We start from the raw sequence: 19,113 nt of genomic DNA, 5'->3' as shown, positions 1-19,113 counted from the left end.
AACAGTATTAACATTTTGATACACACATTACCTCAACTGCATACAGTTCCCTTCTCTGTAAACTGGCAGCCAGATGGTTTGTGCTGTAGGGGGTTGGGTCTACTTTTCCCAAGGATAAAATAAGCATGAAAACTTGTTGCCCTTGATCCCAAAGGGCGAGGGGCAATAGGAATTCCACGTCCTTGGAAGGGTTGCTGCAACTGCCCCAGACGACTTGTGCTCGCTGCCCAGACTAAAATGAGCCCAGAATAGTCCAACTCGACCCAAAGGGCCTGGGTTATGGCATTTTGAAGCTTGATGGCTTTTGACATTTTTCTGCCTCTGAACATATGGAGCTCTGATGGTCGGATGTTAATATTGACCCCAGGAGGGCTAAAGCCCAGAGGTGAGTGCAAAGAAGCTTTCTTTTCTTCCTTGGGAAGAGGGTGTGCATGGGGCCCCCTACCCATTCTTTCATTTTGCTCAGGTACCCCATCCCCTGGGTGTGCTTTTGCTGTACAGCTGAGATGATTGCGCTCTCTAGGGGCATTGTGACTGCACCTGCTACTCGGATAAATGGTTACACTGTATATTTTGCTAGTTCTAATAAGAAGAGGGCCCATGCTACGGAGAGTCTGCCCTTGCATCATACAAGGGGATGACAGCACTTTGAAGACACCTCACACAACATTCATCAGCTGTTGGGTTCTTGTGTGAAACAAGTTCATTCTTCTTGTTGCAGTTCATAATTCTTTTATATCTTGGGAAGTTTCAGAAAAGAATATCTCAGTACATTTGCCAAACTGGTACCTGTCATGCTTCTTCAATAATGCAGAAGCATAATAGCTCAGGAAGCATGGTCGCCTCATATAGTTTTGTACATTCTCCCCAGTGGTTCTGGGGTATTTCTTCTTCACAATAAACTTTTCAGTTCATTGGAGAATTAGGAGAGGTTTTGAGAAAGTGACAAGGTAAAGAGGCCATGTCACCATTTGCACAGGAACCTAAGAAATTGATCATAGCCTTTGGAGTTTAACACCAGATAAAGATAATGCATCATTATTATAGGTGGTCAGCACAGTCTGATCCCAGCATAATTGTTCAGAGTTCACCACTCCTCCCCCTTCCACATCTGAGATGCTTTGTCTTTCAGGCTATCCATTCATAGGAGCCTGTTGGCAGGTTAACTTTAGCAAGCTAAATGTGTGATGTACATTCGGGAATAGAGGAATTCAATCAATCGGCGATTTCTAAAGTGCAGCTAATCACCCGTACGGTCTCAAGGTTCTGTATGCAGGCATGCTTCCCAGACGAAGAGCCAAGTCTTGAGGTCCTTCCTGAACTGCTTCAGTGATGTGGTCTGCTTGAGTTTAAGAGGTAGCATGTTCCATGTCCGGGCTGCGACGTTGGTGAAGGATCTTTCTTCTGCTGTGATTTTCCGAATCTTGGGAACGGCTGAGAGCTAGGAAGAACAGAGTTGTCTATTTGCTACGTAGAAGGCAAGGCAGTGGTTGAGGTATGCCGGTCCTATGTTGTGTAGTGCCTTGTAGGTGTGGATCAGGAGTTTGTATATGATGCGCTTGTTGACTGGGAGCCAGTGTAGGTCTCCGAGTTGGGAGGGGATGCGTCTGTGTCAGGGGATGTCCAGGATGAGTCTGGCTGCTACATTATGGATTCTTTGTAGTCTTGATTGTATTTCATTGGTAATGCCGGCTTTGCCGTAGTCGAGTTTGCTAGTGACGCATGCATGGGTAACTGTCTTCTTCGTGTCGGAAGGGATCCACTTGAAGATCTTTCAAAGGAGTGGGAGGGTGCGCAAGCATGACAACGAGGCAGCGTTGACTTGGCGGGTCATGGATAGAGAGGAGTACAGGATGATGCCCAGATTGCGTGTGTGGTCTGTGGGAGTTTCCCAGTATGGTGGGACACCAGGAGTCGTGCCAGGCATAAGGGGTTGAGTTCATTACAAGGATCTCCATCTTGTCCAAGTTAAGTTAAGTTTAAGGCAGATGGCTTCCATCCAGGCGGCAACTGGTCTCATCCCATTGTGGAAATTTCTCTTGGCCTTTACAAGGTCATTCAATAGGGAGAGGATCAGTTTGGTATAATCAGCGTGGAAGTCTATGGTTAGCCCGTGTTGTTTGATGATCTTGGCTAGCGGGCCATATAGATGCTGAAAAGCGTCAGGTTGAGTGATGATCTTTGGGGCACTCCGGAGCATGTATCTTGGGTTCTGACGTGAACGGCAGTAGTTTGAGACTGTGTTCCTCCGGTGAGGAAGGACCTGATCCATTGCAGTGCTTCATTTCGAATGCCTGCATTGTGCAGTCTAGCGCAGAGGGTGAAGTGGGAGATGGTGTTGAATGCGGCAGAGAGGTCAAGGAAGATGAGTGTGGCCGTGCCTCTGTGGTCTGGTATGGTGCGTATATCGTTGGTGGCTGCTAGGAGTGCTGTTTCAATGCTGTGGTTCCTCCTGAATCTAGATTTGGATGGGTCTAGGATTTGGTGTGTCTCGAGGAGTTTGGTGAGTTGCTTGTTGATGGCCTTTTCCATTACTTTAGCTGAGAAAGGGAGCAGAGAGATGGGTCTGTAGTTTTTCAGCTCTCTTGGGTCAACGGTGGGTTTCTTGAGTAGCAGGTTGATCTCCGTGTGCTTCCAGTCTGGTGGGAAGGTGGCGATCTTGAAGGATCGGTTGATAATTCGGCAGAGCTCAGGTTCTATGGTGATTCTGGCCAGGTTGAAAATGTGATGAGGGCACAGATTCAAGTGGATGGAGTTCATGAGTCTTTAAGTGTCCTCTTTGGTGATGGGGTCCAGGAGTTCAAGATCTGGTGTGGTGCTGGGTCTGTGGTGGTATTTGTGGGTAGTGCATCTGGGTTTTGGTTCTTGAAGCCTTTGTAAATGTCCTGGATTTTTCAGGGGAAAAAGGTGGCAATGTCATCCCAGAGATCTTGGAAGGGATGGATGAGGTGTCTGTCCCGAGGTTTGTGAACTCTTTGACATTGGCAAAGAGCTCTTTGCTGTTGTGAGTACTGATGCTGAGGCGTTCTTGAATGGCGACTTTTTTGGTGGCTTTGATGTTCTGGTGGTGTGTGATGACTGCATTCTTGAAGGCTATGCGGTCTTCGGATGATCTGCTGTTCCTCTATTTCATTCCAGTCGTCTGCTGGAGTGTTTGGACTCTTGTAGGTCTGTTGTAAACCATTTAGGTGTTTTGATTTGTCGGTTTCATGCTGGTTTCCTGAGGTGGGGTACGTTGTTGGCGCATTCCAATAAACAGCGATGCAGATTGAGTGTTGCTTCAGTAGCGTCTGCGGTGTGTGAGGGGGGGGTGGCTGCGTGCGTTGCAGAGTTGTGCTTCCATAACTTTGCTCCAGCGTCTGCCAGAGGGGTGGGGAGCATAGTGGCCTGCAAAGTTCTTTGTGAAGGAAAGTGGACACACTTGTGGTCGGTCCAGTGGTGTTCGGAGGCGGGAGAAATGGTGATGTTTTCTTCTGAGAGTGTGTCCGGCTCCATGGGTGGGGACATTGACAAGTTGTTTCAGACACAGTGTTGCAAGGTTGTCTAAGAGGTTTGTGATGTTGGGGTCATCATAGATATCAAGGTGGCAGTTGTGGTCGCTGAATAGAATGTAGTCTGCGGAGGTGAGTGCTTAGGGGGTGAGGGGAGGGGGGCGATGAGGTTGGCGATGGCTTTGTAGATAAGTGTGCCACAGAGGGAGGAGTTAGGTTTGGTCTGAATCTGGCAGTGTATGTGTTCATGGGCTGGCTGAGACTGTGACTCATTGGCGGTTGTCAGATGAAGGGTATTCTTGTAAACTGTGGCAATGCATCCTCCAGGCAGGTTGGCTCTGTCCTTGTGGATGATATTGTAGTTGTCTGGATGGCCGTGGCGATGTCTGGGGCCGAGGTGGGGGTGATCCACGTCTCTGTGAGTTGAGGAGGTCCCAAACTTATACTGCGTGCTTGACAGGTGTGCGTGTGTTGAGGAGTATACACTTGAGAGAGCAGTCTGTACTTGGGATCACGCAGTGGTCCTTGGAGGGTGCGGGAGCATGCACGGCACAAAAAAGCTTTATGAGTGTTCCTTGGGTTGGCTAGGTGGCAAGCTGAGGATCTTCCTGGGTTGAGGGCACATAGTGTGTTGGGAGTTGAACCTGGCGGATGGAGCGAGGTCAGGGTCCATGGTGCTTGGCGTGCTCCGGGCGCAGATGGGCTTGCCTTTGACGCGCCTTCGACCACCACCCCTGTTCTCGGATAAATTAAGGTGCATAGGCAGGGCCATAGATTTGTAGGTTCAACCTTAGTAAGTAGGGGCACGTATTGGCAGGACTAGAATATGAATGGCTGTTTGTAGGACTGGTGTTACTAAAGAGATGTTTGGAGGTCTAGAAAGGGCAGAGCCAGTCCCCTGACCCTTATGTAACAGTGTTATATGACATAACCACGCTCTGGTCACATGAGAAAGGGAAATCAGAAGGCTCTGTGGAATCTGGATGTCCTTCATTCTTATTTTCAAGATGTCCACAAGAACAGAGAAATTCAGTTCAAAGAGTAATGTTGGTGCAAAACCAAATAAAGGGCTTTTAACAGCCTACAAAAATGAGCAAAAGGTGCCCAGCATTCAAGTGGAGGTTCTAGAAAACCTTCGACAAACAACATAATTTCAGTACTTCGATGAAGGATCTGGTCCTATAATCAAAGTTTTCAATTCCAATATTGTGAAGCAGTGTCTCCAAGTACATGAAGAAGTGGTGGACAAGCTTAAATTTTTTTTTTTTTTTTTTAAAGCCATTCTGCAACAAAGGATCGCATTGGAGTATCCATGATGAGAAGGCAAATTCCCTCTGATTGGGTGTCATTTTATAGGTGGACTATCAGAGTGACTACATGGATGTGGGGGCCGTACAAGCTGGGAAAATAGTCCCTAAAGCATACTAGTTCACCTCCAGCTGTGCCTCTGAATTCTACCCCACTCTCCAATCACCTGCATACCCAGTGTGAGTGAGAGTCACTGCTTGTGAGTATTGATAGGCCACACCACGGACCTGCCGTGGACCCACATCAACTCCCTCCAAACATGCCAGAAACCTCGGAATCATCATTGAAAGCAGGCTCATCATGGAATTACAGATTTAAAACCTTCTCCTCCACCTGCTTCTTCATTCTGCGTATGCTACATAAGATCTTCAAGTGGCTATCCCCGCACACGAGACACACAGGCCCTCATCACTAGTCGACTACACTACAGCAATGCCCATTCTGTAGGAGTTGCCTTGCAATTCCTACAAAGACTTCAGACCATACAGAACGCCACATCCAGACTCATCCTCGACCTTCCATGACGATCCCACAGCACACCACACCTCAGGCAACTCCACTGGCTCCCCATGCAAAAGAGGTGCGTATTCAAGCTGCTGACCCTTCCACACAAAGCTGTACACAACCAAGGATCCGCCTACATTAACCACCACCTGAATTTTCACCAACTGCCTCCATATCACTTGTCCACACTCCACGAATCCAACGAAGCATAAGTAGAGGGCGTGCCTTCTCCACATAGCAGCAAGAACCTGGAACAGCCTCCCCACGAATCTCTGGGCCATCATCTCTCAGCCAGAATTCTGTGGAGCCCTCAAGACCTGGCTATTTGAATGAACCGTAAAGACCTACAAGTGCCTGGATACCCTTGAGGGTGATTCGTCACGCTTTACCAATCCTGTTTGATTGATGTCAAGGGCAGTGATGACTGACATGGAATGGCTGGTTGCTCGGTTGCATTGGATAGAGGAGAAGTACAGGCACACACTCACCACCACTATCCCCTCAACAACCCCCCCACCATACACACAAATTCAGAGTCCTCAGTTATATACCAGAAGACATACAGGGATGATTCATTTCTTTTTCCAAATAGCACTTTGCCTGTTTAGTTACTATTACTAATGGCTTCTGTGATTCTACTAGCATTTCACTATCTTCTTTGAACAATCTGATTTAGATATACTCCTCGATTCACAACACATTTTCTATCCACGACCCTCAACCTTTCTTAAGCACCTTTCCTATCTAAGAAGCCTTCTAAGCAGTGCTTAATTTGTGCTTGTTGTTTACGGTGCTGAGCACCAGCACTTATTTCTGAGGGCCGGCGCTTTGTTTTTTGGCTCAAGCATTTACTGCGAGCAAAAGACACGTGGGAAAGACGGAGGAAGAGATAAACGAAAAAGCGTCAGAAAGGGGAAAAGCAGGAAGATGACAGAGTGAGCCGAAGGGGCAGGGAGTGACTATAAATGGACGGAAAAGGCCCGAGGTGGCTTCAGGATTACGCTGCCTCAGTATTATGTGCTCGAACTTTTAATTGCAGCAGCCGCGTGTTTAAGAGGACAGCTTTGAGCCCCGGCCCCTTTTTAGTGACAAATTAAGCACTGCTTCTAAGCTTCCCATCCCCTCATTCTAGCCTTAGGAAATCTGACGCTTTTGCTTCTGTGGTTGAGTAGTATTATTGTTACTGTGTGTCTTTTGATGCAGAATAGGGATTTTATCACGTTTAGTGGTAGCACACCTAAGTATTCTTCCATGGACTCGCACTAGATTGTTACATTATAATATTTAATAACAAGGACACAATCACAATATCAAAACTAACTAACTGCAGATTAGCATCTTAAATTATTTGTGGTTATTGAAATCCACACATATTTCCAAATGATTATATTTAATGCGACTTCATTAAAACCAGGATACATTATATGCTAAAGGGAACAGAGTGATAGCTAGCTGAATTATGTATGGAGGTGATGGTACCTCCTTTTGTCCTTCCCCACAAATATACATATATAGTAAGTCCTTTTCAGCATCCTTTTTTTTCTCATCCAAATCACACATGATGTTGTGCTCCTCCCTCAATTTCATCCCCTTCTCCTCCTTTAGTACATGCCTGGTCTCGTGTCCCCTCTGCCAAAACATTCCAGGACACCACCACAGCGCTTTGCCAAAGTAGGACTGTTAAATATTAAGTACAATCACAGCTCTGTTATTTAGCCATAGCCAGCATAACCTTTACAAGAAATCCACTGTGCAAAAATGCAGGTATTGTTTAGTACTACATTTTAAAGTGCAAAACGTAAGTGCAATAATGAATAAAGTGCAGAATTTGTGAAGTCAGACAACAATCAACACGCCAGTGTTATTCCTACATCCTTAGATTGTGTCAAGGTCATGTGACTACTGTAGCCCAATACAGTTACCCCTTTACCATATTAGATTGCCCACCAGTCATCAATTATTTTTCTGATTTAAAAAATGAAGCTAAGCACTTGCCTTATCTAAGGCTCAGTGACACTTTTGGTAAGTGGTCTTAATTTCCTACTGTATCTACAGCTGGCAGGAGAGATTCACAGTTTCCAGTGTAGATACCACAGCCTAGGGTAATTTCATTTTACATTTTGCAGATGCAATAAAATAATTGAAGCCAGAAACGTGAGATTGCCTTATCTACAGAATCACACATATGATGCTTCAAATAGCAGAAATCCGTAGTGTCAAACACACTGGACCACAATTCTAAAATACATATACACGATAAACAGGGATGTACATTGACTTCGTTGTAGAATAAAGCAATAGTAGAGGTTCAGTCTTATACGTACACATACAGCCATATATAATATTCCCAGCTGTAGTGGTTTATATATTTATTTACATATATAAATCACTCTGTCATTTGAGAAAGTAAGACAAACCCTCATCCAAGTTTACAATATTTGCACTTATCGGTAATGATAATGAGATTGCATCTCAAATAATCCTGCAGTTAAAGAAAGACCTAATATTGAATATGTCTCCCTTGCTGTCCGTGATTTTACAACATTTACTCAAAAATCCAAAGTATTAACGATGCACTGCTGTTTCTTTTCAATGCAGGGCATAATTGATGTCCTCTTATTTGCATACAAAACATATCTGTGAACTATCTCTATTTCCAAACTCCTCGCCCATCATCCAAAACATACTCAGTATCCTACACTAACTTCATCAAAAACATATGCTCTGGCCCTTTTTCCAAACTAGGCGACCTTCACTTTTATTTAAAACATAGTTTTAGCCCTCATCAGTAGACATGTCACTCATTCAAGACTTCCTCAGTGACCCACATCCTTCATCAACACCATACCTGGTCTCCTATACCCAATATCCAGAGCACACTCCCAGTCCAGCCTCTACCCTCCAAAACATACCTGCAGGTCGTACCTGATCCAACACATGTCCTGTGCCACCCCCTCATACTTTTTTTTTTCAACTCTCTTTATTGGTATTTTTAGGCACTTAATCAGTACAGCAGTATTCATACTATACGAATCATAGCATTAGGTACTTTCCCATAAATATATTGCAACATTACATCACGTTACATTCGTATAGTACTGTGTCACTCTCAGCTATTATCTCTTATACATTTCCTGTGCGTTACATCATTACTAGTCTGCGTTACATTTGCGGTCTCTGAATGTTTTTTTAGGTTCATTAGGTCCTGCTCTTTATCTACATGCACCCCCTGGTATTCCCCAGTTTACCTACTAGAAGTCCCCCCAAATTACCAATTATTACAGCAACATAGATCTACACTACAGTCTCCACATACAAAGAGATATTACCTTCCTAGTCCCTTTTCAGTAGTTGCAGGTACTCTGATGGGGAATAACTATTAAATCAGTGATTTGAAGAGCTGATTGTGTATTATGTAGGGGATGAAGAGTTCCTTTAATGCGTCCAAGTCTTTACTAAACCCTTGTGACCATCGGAATTAAACAACAACCAAGAAAACAAAATTAAACTAAGAAAAAACATTAGAAAGGTAGGCAGGGATTGGTAACTCTGTCTATTCTTCTGTAGGCGTTGGTAGAAAGCTGGGTATCAGAAGGGCCACACTGCACCTCTTATTCCCTCTAGCCTGGCCACCACGTCAGTGCCATCCTCTCCTACTTAACATAATCAGTGTCATGGAACTCCCACCCTGCACATTTCCCTAATGTGACACACATCTGTTTTCTTATCCCTTCCCTCGCATTCCAAACCATACTGAGTGTCCCTGCTATTTTTAACCTAAACATATTTAGTTTCTTGCTTAAGTTTCTTATATTGGAACAAAACACAGTACTACACCAGCTCTGTGTTGGCGAGAGTGCAACATAATGGGTATCTTTAATCCTAGGAATAGATGATTGTGCAGCGCAATGGATGTTTGATTCACTATGATGCGTGACCACTAGCCAAGTGTACAATGTATTCCGTGCAAAATTGGAAATTATATAGCAGATCCTTTGTCTAAAGAGCCAGGACTAGAGGCCTAAAATGCCTAAATTGTTGTTTGCTTACAGCTGGAATCACAAGAAGGCCGGGATGTGGTGGTATACGATCAGAATACCCGGGATGTGAGCTGCCTGTCCTCCAACACCTTCCTCTCCATCCTTGTGGGCAAGCTGGACAGCTGCTTCCAACGCGTCTACGTCCTCACAGGTAGGAAGTGCTTCTGAGTAGATCTGGTTGCTTTGAAATAGCATTGTGTACCATGTGTATACGTTGGCTTTCCACTGTTGATCAAGACAGAATGCAGTATCATTTGATGGTGCACAGACGTACCAATGTAGTTTGAGGTAGGTAAATATGGATAGCTTTGCAAGAGCAGGCAAGACAAGTTGAGAGTTCTTCTATACTTATGGACATCATTGCCTTGTGCAGTGTGGCGGCTCTCTGTTAGGAGGCATTACTGCGAGGGTGGGGATGAATGGAATGTTTTGTGGCCATCGGTAAAATGGGACACAGATTCTGAAATGTCTTTTCCTCCAGGAACCAGCTATTTAAGCAGCGAAGCAATGCGTTCCTCTGGTCTGAAACCAAAACTAACCCGGCCTCGCCCCCAAATATGTGACAGACCCTTACAAATATACTCTGGTAAAAGCAATAGTTTGGGGCTTAAAGAATTCTAATGGGTCTCTGTCAGCAGCATCTACTGAACTTCCAGATCCATGGAATCATGACTTCCCAGGGCCCTATTACATAAGTGCCTCTCGGGTACTTCCATATTACAGAACGGTATGCTCTAAGTGTGTGGAATCCCCAATTTCATTTTACCATTATCATACTTCCATTATTTGTAAATTATTTGTTATATAGTCATATATCATGTATTCATATATTTACACATTTTATACATATAAATGTGTGTTATTTTTTATTGATTCGCGTTTTTATCATTTATTTACGTTAATAAGTCAGATTTACATTATTTTCTGATTACTTTTATTTCAGGAATATTTGTGAATTGGAGTATGTTTTTTCCACCCTGGGTGTTTGTTTTGATTTCACGTCGTTATGACTTCTAAATTAACTTAGAAATAGAAGACAATATGGTAACTTATTTACGTCTACAAATTGCTGGCAGAGAATGACAAATTATTTTTCTGTCTATATGATAGATCTTGTGTGATTCAGTAATTTCGTCTGAAGGCCTCCATGGGGAGGACACATTTTTTTTTTCTGCAATTCAGTGCATGGTCCTTGTTGCAGTTTGTGCAGCTTATGATGGACTGCCCATTGGACACAGCCAATGAAGTATCACCTCAAGCAGACTGGGACTATCACCAGATTAGTGTAATCAGGCACTGGATTGCAGTGATGTTGTACATATGATCTACAAAAGACAATCACAGCCTTAGGGCCTCATTTCGATTTTGGCTGTCCCATCACGGGCTGCTGGGAGGACACCATGGCACTGGACTCTCCCCCTGCCCTTCCCTTACAATGTTCACGCCGGTCTGACCGATGGGAACATTGCAATAGAGCATTCCCGCCGGTCAGACCCACAGGAACAGTGCTGCGAGATAGTACTCAGCTCCTTTAATGGAGCCGAGTGCTATCTCGTACCACCGAGGGGGCCAATCAGGACTCTCGGAGTGGGCACTGTCTGCAAATCAGGCAGTGCCTATTTCGAGCATGCTGGACAGGGGGCCCCTGCAGTGCGCATGCTATGGGCAGTACAGGGGCCCTCCTGTAGCACACAGCACACCCTCACCGCCAGCCTTTCCATGTCGGTAAAACTGCCATTGAAAGGCTGGCGATGAGGTGAGTTGTAAGAAGCCAGGTGGCTCTGAATTCAGCACTGCCCTGGCTGAGTACAACTCTGACTGCCATCATGCTGTCGGAAACCATGTTTGTCTGGCGGGGACGGTGGTCTCCTGGCGGGTCTGCCCACCAGGGTTGTAATTGGGCAGTTGGATCACCCCGAAGGTGGTGGTCCAACGGTCAGCGCGATTGTCGCGGTCCTCAGACCGCCACACTCGTAATGATGCCCTTAGTCTAAAACGGTTGCTACAGAAAAAGAACAGCTTAGTCCAAAATGATAACTACTAATTTCTTCCAGTTCACTGATCCCTCTTGATTGATGCCATTCAGCAGTCTTGTGCCAAAACCCTCCCATGGTCTTTTCTTTATCCCATTCCATTGCTACTAATAGTCAGAAACTTAGGTAATGAATGTTTTAGTGGGAATCCATGCAGACATTTCCATGTATTGAGAACTGGATAGCCCCGTTCTGCTCCATCATAGAACTTTGTATTCCTAGAAGCTAGGGCACTAGAAAACGTGCTGATATCCTACTACACAAAGCCTGTCCCATTGAATGCATTACACAAGCTGACATTTTTACCAGACTTTATGCCAATCCAGGACTGTTGATGAAAGAAGTTAGAACTGAGAAGATCTTCACATTTCTAAATGTAATCTGGGAGAAATACCAAACCATGTTGGCTCTGAAGCAAGCATCTATAATTTGTATGTGTATGGATGAAATCCAGTGCAAACGCCTGATTTACTACAAGTTTTAACATTGCTGAAGCCTTTTCACACCATTCCCTTGTCCCTCAAACTTGGTTCCAGAGGAGGAGCATCAGCTAGGCATTAGTCCCTTAACAGGTGCAGAATCAACCCTCATTTCACCAATTCAGGAGTCGCAATATTTTTAATGCATAACAGCTCATAGATATAAGGATTGAATACCTGGAGAGCCATTGATGAATCTTTGGAACATAAATGAGTATGGAAACATCCTGGAGATCCCTGTATGCCTGAAATTCCCGCGCATGGGTCGGGGTATATATGCTGAATTTAGTTACGCTTGGAGTGGCTAGTCTCAATGTGTGTTTTCAGAACTAGAGGTGAAGTGCTGGTGTGAAGGATTCAAGTACTTCCTCAGCAGGTAGGTACCACAATAACCAAGCTCTTATTGAGAAGAGATGGGATTCTCTCCCTTGTGCAGCTCTTCTGGAAAAAACTGTAACAAAATCTGCCTCTGGAAGAATGGTGGAGAATTTGATAATATATATGTGGCGGGATGCGTTTGATCTTGTGGGGCCATTTGGAGGGCTCACTCCCATACTGTGGTGGGACCGTCTGTCCCAGGGTAAGCTTGACACCAAAGCGGACACTGCCTTCCTGGTGGGACTACCTGTCCCAGGCTGCACTGCAGTTTTGCCTGCCATCTGCATTGACTGCACCTGTGAGAGGGAGGAGGTGCTTCATCATGTACAAAAGTGCTCTCTCCTTCTCGGACGTATGGGGCCATGCCCGGGCCAAAGGCAGGCCCGTTGGAGCCCAGAGGAGGCTGGGCTGGACCCCCCCTCCCACTTTGTTTGCATAAACAAGGTATTCAGAGATTTATTTGTATTTGGGCAAGCAGATGACACAGTATCAATAAGAGTAGTTTGATTGTATAATTATGCGAAGTCCCATTAGGTGACCTTAAATTTCACTCGTGACATAGCCAATAAGGGGAACAAATAGATAAAGAAAAGACCATCCACGAGCAAAGATAATAACGAGAGGGGTTGAACGGGTAGGTGCCAAAGATAATTAAAGAATCCGATTATGGGGAAACGTAAAGCAATTGAGCCCTCTATGGGTAATGGGAAGATACCCAAAAAGACAAGGCATGCAGGGGATAACTCTACTCAGAGATCGACGATTTGGTAAAAGAGGTCGAATCCCTGTTGTGCGATAAGTCCAAACTACAGGAAGCACCCAAAAAAATCGCGTCCTTTTAAACAAAAAAGATAGGTACACAAGACAAAAATCACTTAGGTGAGATGTGGGGGGGGGCGGGCGATGTTCGACCATAAACTAGCCAAAATCCTGATACTATTATAATGGGAAGAGGGAAAGTCAAGCCTGCACAGGCCAAATGCCAGTCCCCACAACAAAGCCGAAGTATTGAAGTGGAGGAGGTACCCCAATATAGTGGCTTAATCTGCTCCAATAGGTATGCCGTTTTGGAGAAAGACGATCTCAACAATGCCGCTGGAAAAAATGACGTTGATAATTGTCTCTGTAACGGCTAGAGAGGAAACAGTAGTATTATACCAAAAGAGGGATAAACCAGATTTATTTGAGATCATTAGTAATCTAACACGAGAGGTTAAGGAGTTGAGGTGCCTGGTAGAAATTCTGGTAAAACATGCATAGGATACAAAGGGAATGGTATATAATGAAGAGCTAGACATAAAAAGAAACTCTCCAAGACCCTTGCATCCACTAGGTAGATTTCAAACTCCCTACGATCCCTAGCACAGCATAACACAAATCCAGAACAGTGTAATGCCACCTATGTGACACATGGACAGAGAGGATGGGACAACGAACGTAACAGCAGGGCATGGGAGTGTACTGGTTCTTAGATAGATGAATCACACAAGGAGGTATATAAAATATCTTGGTAGGGCTGTCTTGAGGCCCGCCCCCCTGAGATAGAAGTGAGGCACTTAGCAAAATTACATGATCAACCTCTCAATAGGAATGCAAATAGCTCCATAAATAAACAACATCATGAGAGTAGTTCGAGGAACTCCAGGGAACATGTAGTCTATTTAATCAATGTGCCTAAATTGAATCACCCAGGTTACCCACTAGATTAGACATAAGTGACAGTGCTGATCATTTATACGTTCAGATATTGTGAAAGCAGAAAGGCTATCAGGAGTACTAGAAGGTACGACGCCATTGCAATAACAATGAAGGATAAGAGATTAAAAGATGGCCTTTATTGCCATGGAGTTGAGATCTGGAACCTCTTCAAAATCGGATATGAGATTTAGATTATTTATTGCCTTTTCCTCAAACACCCTCGCCTTGAGGGATAGCCAAAGAGGATTGGAACAGGAAGTAAGGCCAAAATTTGATAGTGAACTTGAGACTGACTGATCCATCCTAGCCCATCGGGCCAGGACTAGACCCCATATGTAATAGATGAAACTCTAGGTGACAATAGCCAGCAGTATATGAGGCTTGGGAGGTATGTGGGGTCAATACCTGACCACAATGATCCTGTTGCATCCCAGGGATCGGCAACAAGATCTGTGTGCCCAATAGTTAGGGATACTGTCTCCGTATTATCATGGAACGTGGTGAGCCTAAGGAGCAAGCTAACTGATCCAGATTGGCATGATTATATCGACCAATTTCATCTGTGTCTCTTCCAGGAGACTTGGTTAGTGGAACCAGGGTACAAGTTGGGTTATAAAACGTATTTTGTGAGTGCCATTCCGGCATCAAGATGGAGAGCATCTGGGGGACTGGTCTTATGCGTAAACATTTCCCTAAATGTTGAGATAAACCTGCATAATATAGTCTTGCCTGATTTTTTGGGGAGTGTCAATTAGTACTGAAAACAAAATCTTATACCATCTTCTTAATGTCTATATAAGACCTAGGAGAACAGATCAGGAGTCATGTATAATAAGCATCTTAGACGCTGTGTTAGGAAACATCTATGCAGGCGAACCAATAATAGGTGGTGATTTTAACTGTAATTATGAACCCATAGTCGGATTAGACCGTTTGTTAGAAGATGAAGATACAGCAAGAGGTGTTCCCCTTTTGACCACCGAAGAAACAGTTCCTTGTACGACTGCGGCCCTGCAAATAATGAGTTTTACTGTACAACAGGGTTAAGGGTATGCAATGGCAGAATAGTACAGGAGGACTCTAAGTTGAATACATTCCAAAGAGGTAGGGTACACTCAAGACTCGATTATATTATACACAGCACAATCTTGTGGGATAGGATAAAGACATTTAAAATTGACAACATAAGAGAAAGTGATCACTTCCCATTAAGCATAGAACTGAAGGGATTTAACCTAAATTTGAGTTGCTCCGAAAGGAATAGGACTGTAATAACACCATTTATCAGTAACAATTGCAGATCAGTAAAATGGCCCTCAGTATTGAGTAATTTGAAGGCAATGGCAAATATATACCCAATTTTCTAACTTGTTGAACCGATATGTCCATGCAAGGCCTAATGAAATACCAATACTTGCCATACATCAATCCTTGACTACCTCGCTGATGTCCCTTTTTACTAAAATGATACAACAAATGTCATACCAAGAAGAAGAAAATGCCACTAGGAAATCTAACCCCTGGTGTACATCTGAATGCAAAGAAGGGAAAAATATATTATTCCAAGCTCCAATATTGAAAACTCCGACAGGAATACAACAAGCAAGGGCTAGCTACAGGAAAATCTTGACCAAGGCAGAGAAAAGTCAGGAGGGTCGAAATTGGGCTGACCTTCTTAATGCAGCTACGCAAAAAGATACAGTAAGCTTTTGGAGGATAATTGCACATGGGAGTAAAGAGGGGATATCTAACACTGAGCATCATATAGGTCTGCCATTTTACTAATCTTTATTCGGATTCCACTAACCAATTCTATCACCCTCCTCTTACCGGGGAGCAATTAATAGTAGTCCCAGCGTAGAATATCTGCTTTAGCCTAGAGGAAACAGTGGCGACTATACAACTATCAAACCAGGCAAGGCCCCAGGCCAGGACAAGATTCCAACAGATTTATTTAAACATAATATTGACATTTGGACCCCATACATAAACCTAATAAGCAGTGCAGTAGAAGGTGGAGGCCCCATTCCTGAGACATGAAAAGGAGTGGAAATTATTCCAATCTATAAAAAAGGATCCAGGCAAGAGCCCGGGAACTATAGGCAGAACAGCTTAATTGATGCATCTTAAAAAAATCTATGCCAAACAGGTGCTACAAAAAATTGCTGATTGGATGGAGGAGGGAAATATTTGATCGTCTTGCCAAGCAGGTTTCAGGTCGAGAACTGGTGCAATCGATCAGGTCTTCAGGCTTTTATGCATTATGTGGAAATACTCGAAGTTGCAAAAAAGCCATCATTATATAGCATTTGTGGATCTACACACTGCCTTTGACCTGGTTCTGAGGGGTAACCTATGGGCCTCATTAAGGAAACTAGGTATTCCAGAACATCTCCTAGCTCAGATAATCAGGCTGCACAAAAATAACTACGCAAAGGTTAGATGGGGGTCCGAATGGGGAACCAACAGATCCTATCCCCATAAATAGGGGAGTGAGACAAGAGTGTGTACTTGTACCCACCCTATTCTCTCTCTATACAGGGAGTGCAGAATTATTAGGCAAATGAGTATTTTGACCACATCATCCTCTTTATGCATGTTGTCTTACTCCAAGCTGTATAGGCTCGAAAGCCTACTACCAATTAAGCATATTAGGTGATGTGCATCTCTGTAATGAGAAGGGGTGTGGTCTAATGACATCAGCACCCTATATCAGGTGTGCATAATTATTAGGCAACTTCCTTTCCTTTGGCAAAATGGGTCAAAAGAAGGACTTGACAGGCTCAGAAAAGTCAAAAATAGTGAGATATCTTGCAGAGGGATGCAGCACTCTTAAAATTGCAAAGCTTCTGAAGCGTGATCATTGAACAATCAAGCGTTTCATTCAAAATAGTCAACAGGGTCGCAAGAAGCGTGTGGAAAAACCAAGGCGCAAAATAACTGCCCATGAACTGAGAAAAGTCAAGCGTGCAGCTGCCACGATGCCACTTGCCACCAGTTTGGCCATATTTCAGAGCTGCAACATCACTGGAGTGCCCAAAAGCACAAGGTGTGCAATACTCAGAGACTTGGCCAAGGTAAGAAAGGCTGAAAGACGACCACCACTGAACAAGACACACAAGCTGAAACGTCAAGACTGGGCCAAGAAATATATCAAGACTGATTTTTCTAAGGTTTTATGGACTGATGAAATGAGAGTGAGTCTTGATGGGCCAGATGGATGGGCCCGTGGCTGGATTGGTAAAGGGCAGAGAGCTCCAGTCCGACTCAGACGCCAGCAAGGTGGAGGTGGAGTACTTGTTTGGGCTGGTATCATCAAAGATGAGCTTGTGGGGCCTTTTCAGGTTGAGGATGGAGTCAAGCTCAACTCCCAGTCCTACTGCCAGTTCCTGGAAGACACCTTTTTCAAGCAGTGGTACAGGAAGAAGTCTGCATCCTTCAAGAAAAACATGATTTTCATGCAGGACAATGCTCCATCACACGCGTCCAAGTACTCCACAGCGTGGCTGGCAAGAAAGGGTATAAAAGAAGGAAATCTAATGACATGGCCTCCTTGTTCACCTGATCTGAACCCCATTGAGAACCTGTGGTCCATCATCAAATGTGAGATTTACAAGGAGGGAAAACAGTACACCTCTCTGAACAGTGTCTGGGAGGCTGTGGTTGCTGCTGCACGCAATGTTGATGGTGAACAGATCAAAACACTGACAGAATCCATGGATGGCAGGCTTTTGAGTGTCCTTGCAAAGAAAGGTGGCTATATTGGTCACTGATTTGTTTTTGTTTTGTTTTTGAATGTCAGAAATGTATATTTGTGAATGTTGAGATGTTATATTGGTTTCACTGGTAATGATAAATAATTGAAATGGGTATATATATTTTTTTTGTTAAGTTGCCTAATAATTATGCACAGTGATAGTCACCTGCACACACAGATATCCCCCTAACATAGCTAAAACTAAAAACAAACTAAAAACTACTTCCAAAAATATTCAGTTTTGATATTAATGAGTTTTTTGGGTTCATTGAGAACATGGTTGTTGTTCAATAATAAAATTAATCCTCAAAAATACAACTTGCCTAATAATTCTGCACTCCCTGTATCAATAATGTAGTTAATCACCTAAAACAATGTGTACATGATTCCCTGAGATTAAGCGGGGATAACATCCCAGTTCTCGCAGATGATACTATTTTAATGTCTCAAATGCCCATGGGGCTAGAGTCCCTACTAGAGAAATGGAATCTGTTTTGTGTGAAAAAGGGGTTGGAAATCAATGTAAACAAAACAAAAGATTTATTGTTAGACCCCACAGACTCCTTTAGAAGGAATATTTTGATCCATGGGCAAACATTGGAACGTGTAAAACATTTTAACTACCTAGGGATAATGTTGGATTCTAAATTATCATGAACTCCCCATGTGGACAAAGCTAAAACATCCCTTGTGTATAATTCCACAACAATTAGTAACAAATACCGGAAATTGAGGGGAGCAGCAATATCCCCTGTGCTTGAGGTTTATAGATACAAAGCACAAGCTGCTGCTTTATACGGGGTACAGTTATGGAGATCAGCAAATTTGAAACAACTAATGTTACAAGAAAACATCTTTATGAGAAGTATCCTGGGTTACGTGCCGCAACACCCCTGATCCCAATGTTCCTAGACCTGAATATAAAGCAAATTGATCGTTTGGCAATATTAAGACCTATGCTGTATTGGTGCAGGCTTTGGAAGGTACCAGATTTGGCTCCTTACAGAGAAGCACTAATGGAACTAGATGATTTAGATAGATCTGTATCTTTCCCTTATCTCCGCCATGTGAGATTTTGGTTTCTTAAACTGGGGCTTAAATCCTTCTGGGACGATCCCTATGCTCTTACTGTGCATTCAAAGGTTCTCCTGAAAAGAGTGTCCCCGGAGCATTATCTTTCTAACCTCCGTTGAAATGTGAATTTGGGAGGATTAACCACCCAGTTTCTAAATAATAAACCAAAACCCAACTTTGAAGAATGGCTAGATGTAATACTTCCAAGGTGTGCAAAAATACTTTATATGAGATTTTGGTACGAAATCCTGCAAATGAAGGCATATACTGTAAAATGGGACCGGGTTGAGAAATAATGGAGACGATTCAATTTGCAACTTGTACAATATGAGGAGTATTGAAACTATCGAG

The 19,113-nt window shown here is 43.7% G+C and overlaps 1 protein-coding gene across 1 annotated transcript in view; it reads left to right on the top strand.

Annotated features, from left to right (window-relative positions):
* DUSP8 (dual specificity phosphatase 8) overlaps positions 1 to 19,113 on the top strand; it is a 91,526-nt gene that overhangs the window by 34,310 nt on the left and 38,103 nt on the right. Inside the window, exon 3 of the mRNA XM_069223157.1 lies at positions 9,356 to 9,494. Within this exon, the coding sequence (XP_069079258.1) occupies positions 9,356 to 9,494 (139 nt within the window). The remainder of the gene's footprint in view (positions 1 to 9,355; positions 9,495 to 19,113) is intronic.

The sequence above is a fragment of the Pleurodeles waltl genome, chromosome 3_1 (assembly GCF_031143425.1).
Source record: "Pleurodeles waltl isolate 20211129_DDA chromosome 3_1, aPleWal1.hap1.20221129, whole genome shotgun sequence".
NCBI lineage: Eukaryota > Metazoa > Chordata > Amphibia > Caudata > Salamandridae > Pleurodeles > Pleurodeles waltl.
Note: the sequence above shows the minus strand (reverse complement) of the source record. Positions and strands in the feature narration are given on the sequence as shown.